The sequence below is a fragment of the Psammomys obesus genome, unplaced genomic scaffold (assembly GCF_907164565.1).
Source record: "Psammomys obesus unplaced genomic scaffold, mPsaObe1.curated_primary_1811, whole genome shotgun sequence".
In the NCBI taxonomy this organism is placed as follows: domain Eukaryota; kingdom Metazoa; phylum Chordata; class Mammalia; order Rodentia; family Muridae; genus Psammomys; species Psammomys obesus.
The window spans coordinates 12688448-12698280 of NW_026588752.1; the positions used below are offsets into that span (position 1 = coordinate 12688448).

Consider the following 9833-nt stretch of genomic DNA (forward strand, 5'->3'; position numbering starts at 1 on the left):
ACACACACACACACACACACACACACACACACACACACACACACACAATCATTTTAAGGTAGATGACACCTGAGGGTGAAACCTCAGGTTGACCTCTGGCCTTCACATGTATGCAAGTCCACACACTCACTCACACACACACACTCACACACAAAGATATCCAGTAGATAGAACACAAACCTTATAATGTAATTAGCCTATTTTATATACGTGCATAGCCTGTCATTGATTTTTACTATACCTGAATTTTGACCATGACCCATCTCCGGAAGTTAAGGGTGGAGTTTTTCCACTTCTGGCCACCTATCAGCCCTCAAATGTTTGATGTGTCCATGTGCTTTGAATTTCTGGGTTCATCATACTCTACCTCACTTCCATTTCATGGAACATAAAAGCAAGGTCAAAGAACACTAGCCATCTTTTCGGCATCCTGCAGCCTGCCTTGACTCGGCTCCAACCCACTGCACTCTAGCGCCCGGGTTTTTAGAGGAACAGAATAAATGGTCCAGCAGAGAAGTGCCTGGTGCCGAATTTGGACTCAGCTGTCTGGGTTCATCTGTTGGCTGCCTGTTTCACTAACTGCTGTGAAGTCTCAGACCTATTACCTTCTTTTCCAAGTCTGCCTTCCCTATCTGTAAAAAGGAGCGTAACGACAATTGTACTGATCTCATAGGGTTCTTGGGAACATTATATGTGATCATGAATATAGAACACTTAGCATGAGGCCTGGAATGGAAAATGTGCTCAATAACGTGAGTGAGAAATCATATTATGCTTTCCATTCCAGACACTGACTTTCAGAAGGGGCCCCTGAGTCACTGTGGCTTGGGGGTAAAGCCAGATAGCTCCTCAAAGCACACGCTTCCTCTCACTCTCCCCTCTCAGAAACCTCTGTGTGGGGCATGGACTCACATAAAGAACCAGACAGCCAGGGACTCTGCCTTCCAGCTACTGGAGAGGGGTCTGAGGCTCCAGCAGGCGAGAGAGTAGGAGGGTACATCTGGGCCCACAGTGGAGGCTCTCCTGGCCCGGCGCCTCAGGCTCTGTTGGCAGTAAGCACACAGCCAGGAAGTCCCAGTCCCATGCCATCACAGGCACTGGCAGCAACAGAAGATGGGACAGGCTCTTCTCAGGCAGATGGTGAGCAGGTGGTGGTGGCAGTGGGAGGGCTCCCATGATCACCCCGGCCTGGCATGCACTCAAGTTACTGAACCCATGGCTTAATATATACATACATATATATGTATATATTTTATATATATATGTAGCAGACACTTCCCCAGGCCTGGAGCTGGTCCTATAAAGTACAGCTTGCATGTCCCAATGGAGTACAGGATCCATGTCCAGAGTGTAGGGTCTTTGTCCCAAGACAGAAGCAGGAGCCATGGGGGCAAAAGGATCTATGGGCAAGTCAAGTGTCTACAGTTCGTGCCTTGGGGTCATCCACTCAGAGGTTTTGTCCTCATTACTCCTTCTACCTGGCATGAGCTTCCCCACCTGCCGCCCACTGGCTCCTTCTCAACTCATACCTACCCTGAAGAGGAACTTGGTCCAAAGGAACTCTCCGTCTCTCCAAACCATTGCAGCTCTTAGGATGGCCTGGCCTTGGACTCATCTATGGAACTTGGGAACAAATGCAGGCACCAAAGCTATAGTACAGATTGACCAGTCGAGGAGGAACTGGGGTAGGATGTCCCTTTGTAGAACATGGGTCTACAAGTTATACCTTAGCTCCCCCTGCTCATGTTATTTAAACCTCAATAAAACAAATAGCAAGCAGCATCTGCTAGCTTTTACAGAATGCCTACTGTGTGCCGGGTGTGTTTGCATAGTGCTTTTCTTCTGTGAAAACTCCCAAGTAGTTCCCATAGCAACCCTGTAAGAGGTTAAAGGGCTTGTGCTATTGCCAGCCAGGAAAAGGTGGAGCTGGAAATCAAAACTCACCGGGACCTCCAACCCATACTCATGTCCACCATTTTAGGACAGAAAAGCCTGCGAATTCTGGGAATTGGTCATGCTAGAACTCTGGCCTCTCAGCACACTTCCCCATCTCATAAGGAGCGAGGGGCCAGAGTCATTGACTCCCTTTGTCTTGTATTGACCTTCTCACTTCCATCTCGGCTTTCATCCCAAAGGATGTTGGGAAGTCCCTGGTGTCTCCTGGGTCACAGTAGCCACCAAAAGCCTCACTTACCAGATGCTTCTCCTTCATTTTTTCCTCAGGGCAAGGACTGCACGGTGCCCATCAACACTTGCGTCCAGAACCCCTGCCAGCATGGAGGTACCTGCCACTTGAGTGAGAACCACAAAGACGGATACAGGTAATAGCTCAGCCCTGACCTTCCCTCTTCTCAGAGAGCTTCCGGGTCAGACTCCTGTATGGGAATGATGTCAGTGGGGAAGTATAATGCCTGTTCTATACAGGAGGAAACTGAGGCACCAAAGGATAAACCCTCTCCCTAGAGTTACAAAGCATGGGCACAGGGATTTGAATCCAAGTGCCAGCCTCCACTCTCTGAGGCAGGAGGTTCCTAAGGGAGGCTGCGGATGCTGGCTAAAGGACGGGACACTGGCAAGGAAACCCACCACTCTTTTCTGTGTCATACATAATGACAGGGGCTACTGCTGCCACATTCTGTGTGGCAGGTGGGAGCTACTCCGTTATCTCAGGGGGGTGTGCATTGAGCTTAGAGAACACTGAGACACAAAGACTAATGGCATCATATCCTGCCTCTGCTTCCTCTATCTTCTGATCACACTTCACAGTGGGTTCCCACAGCACATCAGGCTAGGCAGCAGTCCCTTCACAATAAAGATGAGACCCTGGGGCCAGGCAGGCACTGGGTGACATCAAAACCCAAATGGCATATCAAAAGCCCTCCAGCCAGAGGCTGCTGTGTGGGCTGGGAAAGAAACCTCCAGAGAACCCAACTGGCTCATGTCTCCCCGTACCAACCCAGCTCCACCCAAACAGGACTCCTGAAAAGTAGAACACAGGTGCTGTTCCTGTTTCTGTCTGGAGTCAGCCAAACCACCCACTTCTCCTGTTTGTTCACCAAGAACTGGAGAGGAAGAGCCATGGCGGCCTCCGCCAGGAAGTATATTCCTGGTGTGGACAGTGGACTGTGCCCCCACTCAAGCCTGAGGCAGGGTCAGCGTCCTGCTTCACCCTTCGTCATGTGGGCTGGAAACTTAACTATGAGCTATGTAGGGAATTGATATCTGTATGTGCTCCCGGGAGGAGCGCCTGCTGCTGTTGTACAGCGCTATGGCTGGCAGGCAGGCAGGCAGGCAGAAATACAGTAGGGGTCTTCTGAAGAATAACTTCGCTGCCCTCTTCAGTCCTGAGTCATTTACTAGGGTTTCCCAACTGCCCAGACACGGAAGCTTAACACCATTGAAATATTCTCTACAGCTCTGGAGGACTGGACCCAGCTCTGTATAAAACCAGTGGGAGCAGTAGGACGCCCTGTCCAGTCCTGGATTCTGCTTTACTGAAGTCTTGGGAATTCCTTGGCTTCTAGCTGCATCATTCTAGCTCCCATCGGCAACATCACGGATATAGCACCAGGGCTATATCTGTCTCCCCAAAGCCCTCCTCTGACAACAGTGGTTCTCAACCTGTGGGTCATGAACCCGTTTGAGTCAAATGCCCCTTTTACAGGGGTTGCATATCAGATATCTTACATATTGGATATTTATATTAGAGCTCATAACAGTAGCAAAATTACAGTTGTGGCGTGGCAACGAAATAATTTTATTGATGAGGATCACCATAACATGAGGTGTTAAAGGGTCGCAGCATTAGGAAGTTTGAGAACCACTGTCTTACAGGAATGCCATAGTGGATTAGGAATCTGCCCTCCTACGACTTCAACACATCATCATAGCTGCAATCAGCCCCAATTCCAATAAGGTCATATTCGAGGTCCAGAGGAGTAGTACTATTTTTGGATAACCACAGTCCAACAAATAGCATCTCTAAAGTGTCAGCTGCCCTCTCCACTCAGGTGCTACTGTATCTTGCTGCATTGTCTGCTCACCACCTGAGCAAAGGCCAAGGCTGAAACAATAGCTCATCTGCAGAGCATTTCTGCAAGAAATTGTAAAACTAACAAGCCAATAAACAAATTAAGTAAGTAGATTGATTGATTGATTGATTGACTGATTGATCGATTGGTTAAAAAAAAAAAAAAGACACAGGGCTAACCATAAGGAAAAAAAAAAAAAGGAAGATAAAATCTCAAAATCTTAACGTGGTCCTCACTGCTAACTAACTGCTCCTGGAGTCTCCCTGGCTAGGGCTTCTCAAATTATTTCTACTTGTGACCTTTTTTTTGCCCTGAATATTTTTATTCAACCCTGGCTATAAAAGTATATAGAAAAAGTCAGGACCAGAGAAATGGCTCAGTGATTGAGCAGGCTGACTACCCTTCCAGAGAACCTATATTTGATTTTCAAAGCTCTTGTGGTAGTTCACAACCGTCTGTAACTCCAAGTTCAGTGATCCAGTGCCCTCTTCTGATAGACATGGGTACTGCATGCATATGGCACACATACATACATGCAAGAACGCCTATACACACAAATATTTTAATACTTTCAAGTATGTGGAAAAGTCATATTCTTGGATACCTAGGGTATAAAAAGAATTATAAATTTATTTTTAAACAATTCTTAGGTATGTGTCTACATTATATATCATTAACATATATTTTAATATTTATTAAAGACAAACACAAATTTGTATGCTAAGATTAATTGTTGGCTAAATTTTGATACGTTGGACATAGAGCACCTTCAATGTTTTTTAGAACTGATAGATATTTTTATTTTAAGAACACCAGTTCTTAGAACAGAGCTTTGCATAAAGACATGGTACAAAATGACAGAAGTATATTTAGGACCATTTCAAAAAATTGCTGGAAATTCTATCCTAAACCCAAGCCAAAATCCACTTAGCAACTTTTTATGACGCTCAAGTCAGCAACTCCAGTAGCATTTTTAGAGCATTATTTATTCCTTGGCGATTTCACACATATGTACAATGGATCTTGGTCGTATCCAACCCAAATAGCCCCTCCCACTCTGCCCAGGTCTCAAACAAATACATCTGCCTTTCAACCTTGTGTCCTTTTTATGTAATAGCCCACTGGGCCCTATTAGTACTGCCTGCATGTGTGTGGGTGTGGGGCCATCCACCAGAGCACGGGCAGCCTACCAACAGCCATAGCCCAGAAGAAAAATGGCCCTATCCCCAGCAGCCATCAGTTTGCCCTTTAATTAGGAATTTCCCCCACCCCGTGCAGCAATGTTGACTGGCCTGACCTTATGCAGGTCTTGTCTAGTTAACCATAACTGCTGTGAGTTCATCAGCACAACCACCATGTCATTCGAGAAAGAAGGTATTTCAAGGCACTCCTTACCATCCACCAACTCTTAGACTCTTTGCACATCCCCTTCTTGATGTTCCTCACGAGCCTTGGGGGGAGTTGTTGTAATTGTCTCATTTCAGGCTGAATACTCAGTTATCACTCATACTCCACATTTGAGCACCCAGCTTTGACAGTAGCTCTAATCTACGGGTACAAACATAAATATTTAGAGCCATCTGACAATATGTCCCTTTAGCAAAATAACAGTAGTAGGTTCCCACCCGAGCCTGTGGCCTCCTGAGCCATGGGCTTTTGACCAGGTGTACAGTGTCAGGCAGCAATTCCCTCCCAGGAAGTAGGCCTAAGATCCAATCAGAAATTGGTTACACCCATAACAGTCACCTTTGCTATGTCTTGCCTGGAAGATCAGTGTTGTGGCATGCGAGCTCTACCCCAGGTAAGCCCATTAAGAACGCTTTTCTCCCTCAATATCCTGAGGAGAACCTTCTGGCATTATGAAATCTAGTCAACAGAGAGAACACTTCTCAATCAGTGCTAGCTTGATTTCTATATTTATTTATGCCCTACAACCAAAGTGTTCAAACAGCAATTTTTAAAATTAAACATCCTAACACTATACAATCCAAAGATACACCAAACTGATGAGGAGCGACGGTAGGAAAATATTAGAAGTCTTTACTATCTTAGTTTTTAAAGCTTTACTAATATTCACATTTCTGTATTCAAACCATTACGTTTCCATAACTGTGGAGGATGGCATGTGTGCAGTAAAAACCACTGCCGTTCATAAGATGGGAAATTCTCCTGTCTGGGCAGAGGTGTTTCGGGCAGTGTGCAAAGTGCAAAGTGCACACTTAGGCTCAGAACCAACGCTGCAGAGAAGTCACGTGATGTGGCCCCCAGCGAGTACTGCCGAAAACACCTGGGGTTCATTATGCATTTGATTTTTAATTAAATGTTGGACTGCGTTCGTCCCAAAACCTTTTACTGTTGCCAGAATTTTCACAATCACTACATTCAGCTACAGGATCCCATGGGGGGGGGGGGGGGGCACAATCTGCCATTTTAAAAACTTCTTCTTGAGAACCCCTTCCACATACCTAATGAGGACAGAGGAGACTTTGACATCCTCCCCACCCTCTTTTCAACCATTAGTAACATCTGCTTTGTTGACCAGCCATCATGCCTGTTGCCCCTGCCAGGCAAGCCCAAGACCCCGGGAAGGCCCAAGGAATTGGTTTTGGGGGGAAAACCAACAGTTTGAGTACCTGCCCATGTGTGGCTATGAAGAACTGTCGCTTTTCATGATGCCCTGGGGCCATAACAGAAAGGTGAATTGTTGTTGTTGTTGTTTGTTTTGGTTTTGTTTGCTTTGCTCTTCATGAGCTCTACCCTGAAAAGTCCTTGAACTTTTGTAGGAAATGTAATGTGATTTTCAGGTTGTAAGGAAGTGAGTAAAGTAAGATTCTGGGGCCGTGAGATTGGCTTGCTCTTAGTTTAGTTTACTTTTTAATCCCTATGCAAAGCAGAGGCCTGGACTTCACGTCTAAAGCTGGGGCCATTTTCCTGGATGGCCTTGACTCCCTGACGAGAACTTGGGCCCTGATAGAGGTCACTCCACAGAAGCACCTCCTCAGACACCAGATCCCTCCCACCCCTCAGCACTTCTAACTCCTGGCTGCTTCACTGCGGCCCAGGCTTTATCTGCTGTCATTTAACCTCTCGTGCCCACGCCTATGAGCAAGGTAAAGCAGGGACAGGGGAGGGGGAGGTAATCTCAAACAGATGTACCCCACAGAGGTGCATCCGCTGATGGACATCCTGTCAGATAAGCTCACAAAGGGTCCTCGGTCTTGACAGAAGAGGGTTCCTCCCATCCCATCTCCTCAGAAGCCAGGGTGGTAGGACACAGCAGGAATGGCAATAGGGGAGATGGTTGTGGTGAGTTTTTTTTTTTTTCCTAGAACTGAGTATCAAGAGTGATTTTTCTGTTACCGTGTGCCCCTCCACTTGTTTTATACAATCATTAAATCTCATGAATACCCAAGGTCAGACATCTAGAAAGCACAGTGCATTCCCTCGGTGCCCAGTTGCCGAGCTGCGGCCTTGACCGAGACGCCCTGTTTACCCCTCAACATAGAAAGTCTGCCTTAGAATGACACATGGGGGGGGGGGGGAGCAGAGTTACTTTTCTGACCCTCCCTTTCTACTCCACAGAGGAGGCTAAGGAAATGGGGATTCAGATACACTGCAGGGATTTTTGCCATTTCCAGGAAACCACTTCCAGCTTTGAGACAGGAGTAGCCAGCCTTGCTGGTGTTATGCAACAGGCAAGGTAGGGGGCCGGAACATTGCCTGGAAATGAGTAGCTAGACGGAATGACTTTATAGGTCCCCAAGTGTCTTCCTACCCCAAGGCCTCCGTGTCCAATGTTCTTAGACCTCCAGCCACAAGAGAAACCTGAAAATTGTGTTTTCTGCCCCTCCCCACCCCCCCACTCCCCCCTACTCTCCCCACCCCCCGCCTTCCTGCCTACCTCCACAACCCTCCCTGTTTCCTGATCCCGGAACTCCCTCCTCTCTACACACATCCCTAAAAGCTGCTCCTGCCCCCTGGGCTTTGAGGGACAACGGTGTGAGATCAACCCGGATGACTGTGAGGACAACGACTGTGAGAACAATGCCACCTGCGTGGACGGGGTCAACAACTACGCATGCGTGTGCCCGCCTAACTACACAGGTAAGGACACCGAGGGGTGCACTCACGCTGGTGTGTTTGTCAGGTGGAGTGTGGGTGAGGATATCCCTAAGAGGATGCAATTTTCTTAGTGACATCCCTGAAGGAGGGGAGATGCCACCCCCTCCCTGTAGTAAGGGACTGATAGGCCAAGACCAAGAGAGGCTTCCCCAGTACCTTCTGTGTCGTTCATCCCTCTCCTCCATCTTCACCCTGTCCCAAGTAAACCTCTAATTTCTCCCCACTTTGGAGCGTACCCACGAGGCTCTCCCATCTGCCCTGTCCAGCGTTTATGGCTACCACCCCTCCCCCCCCTTTTAGGAACCCCACATGTTTGAAGCTAGGCAGAGAGGTGCTTTCGCTGCTGGTGCTTTGTTTAGGTCTGGAAATCTGCCTTCCAGACGACTCTCCTAGAAGCTGGGAATGCAAAACTGAGCAAGACCCAGTTCCTTCTCATAGGAGGCTTAAGGGTCAGACTAAGAAACACGAGCTTCAACTGGAGGAGAAGTCCAGGGAGTTGTGAGACCATATTGGAGAACCTATCCCATCTGGTGATTATACAGAAGGCTCCCCTGGGAAGGGTTCCTCCAGAATGCCTTCCCGCCCAACGGACACCAATGCCTGTTGCCTCTACATCCACAGCCTTTCATGAGTAGCGTGAAATATACCATTAGTTTGGGAAACAAAATGTCACCAGCATATCCCCGACTGCGCCTCCATGAATTCTCTGAAGAGTGAACCTATAGAACGTGCCTCTGAGGTTTTAGAAGACAGTAATAAGTATGAAACTGTGAGGAACGTTGCATATGATAATAGCCGTCTTCTTGGATCCATGACCCAAACTGAGAGTTGTAAACATTCCTGTTTCACAGGAGGCTGTTTGTGTTCATTCCCAACGTATTTGATCTCTTCTTATCCGACCCTGCAACACCATTACAAACCTAGATATGTTTTGTTACAAGTAACGCCATTTGGAAATCCAGACTTAAGACAAGGAGAAATGTGAAGGTCCTATTAGGGGTTCCCACACCCTAGTCCATGGAGCCATGCTCACTTGTGAAGTGGAACGGGAGAAGAGAAGTACTGGAGTACAGGGTACAGCATCCGGAAGCCGTTGTCATGCCTGCAGAGGAAGACATGCAGACAATCCCTTTGCCCCTCAGAGACTTTGCTATCAAGCCCTCACTCGGCCTAACACCCACGGATTCCCAAGAACAGCTTTGGAACTCCTGGCCTGTACCAAGGCCAGTAGGAAAGACTATCTACTCTCTTAGCTCCAGGCTCCCTGGATGCAGGCAAGGCTTTATGCTGGAAGCATGTTTAGGGAAACCTCCCTATGCCCTACCTCTCACCATCCTCTGAGAGCATGGGTGTAACCAAGAGTTGCCATTGGCAACAGGCAACTGTTATTGGGTACTTAGGACATGCAGAACACTGAATGAACCCCTAGAGATAACAAGTCTACAGTATGGCTTCCGCCTACCTCAGACAAGAAGAAGTCCTTTGCAGCATTAAATTTTTGTTCCAAAAGAATATGCTCAGCCAGGCAGAGGTGGCACACACCTTTAATTCCAGTACTTCAGAGTCAGGCAGATCTCTGTGAGTTCGAGGCCAGCGTGGTCTACGGAGGCCAGCGTGGTCTACGGAGTGAAATCCAGGACAGCCTGGGCTGTTACACAGAGAAACTCTGCAAAAAAAAAA

The 9833-nt window shown here is 47.5% G+C and overlaps 1 protein-coding gene across 1 annotated transcript in view; it reads left to right on the forward strand.

Annotated features, from left to right (window-relative positions):
• Window positions 1–9833, forward strand: part of Slit3 (slit guidance ligand 3) — a 591521-nt gene that overhangs the window by 553984 nt on the left and 27704 nt on the right. Inside the window, exons 27-28 of the mRNA XM_055604618.1 lie at window positions 2224–2321; window positions 7996–8135. Of these exons, the coding sequence (XP_055460593.1) occupies window positions 2224–2321; window positions 7996–8135 (238 nt within the window). The remainder of the gene's footprint in view (window positions 1–2223; window positions 2322–7995; window positions 8136–9833) is intronic.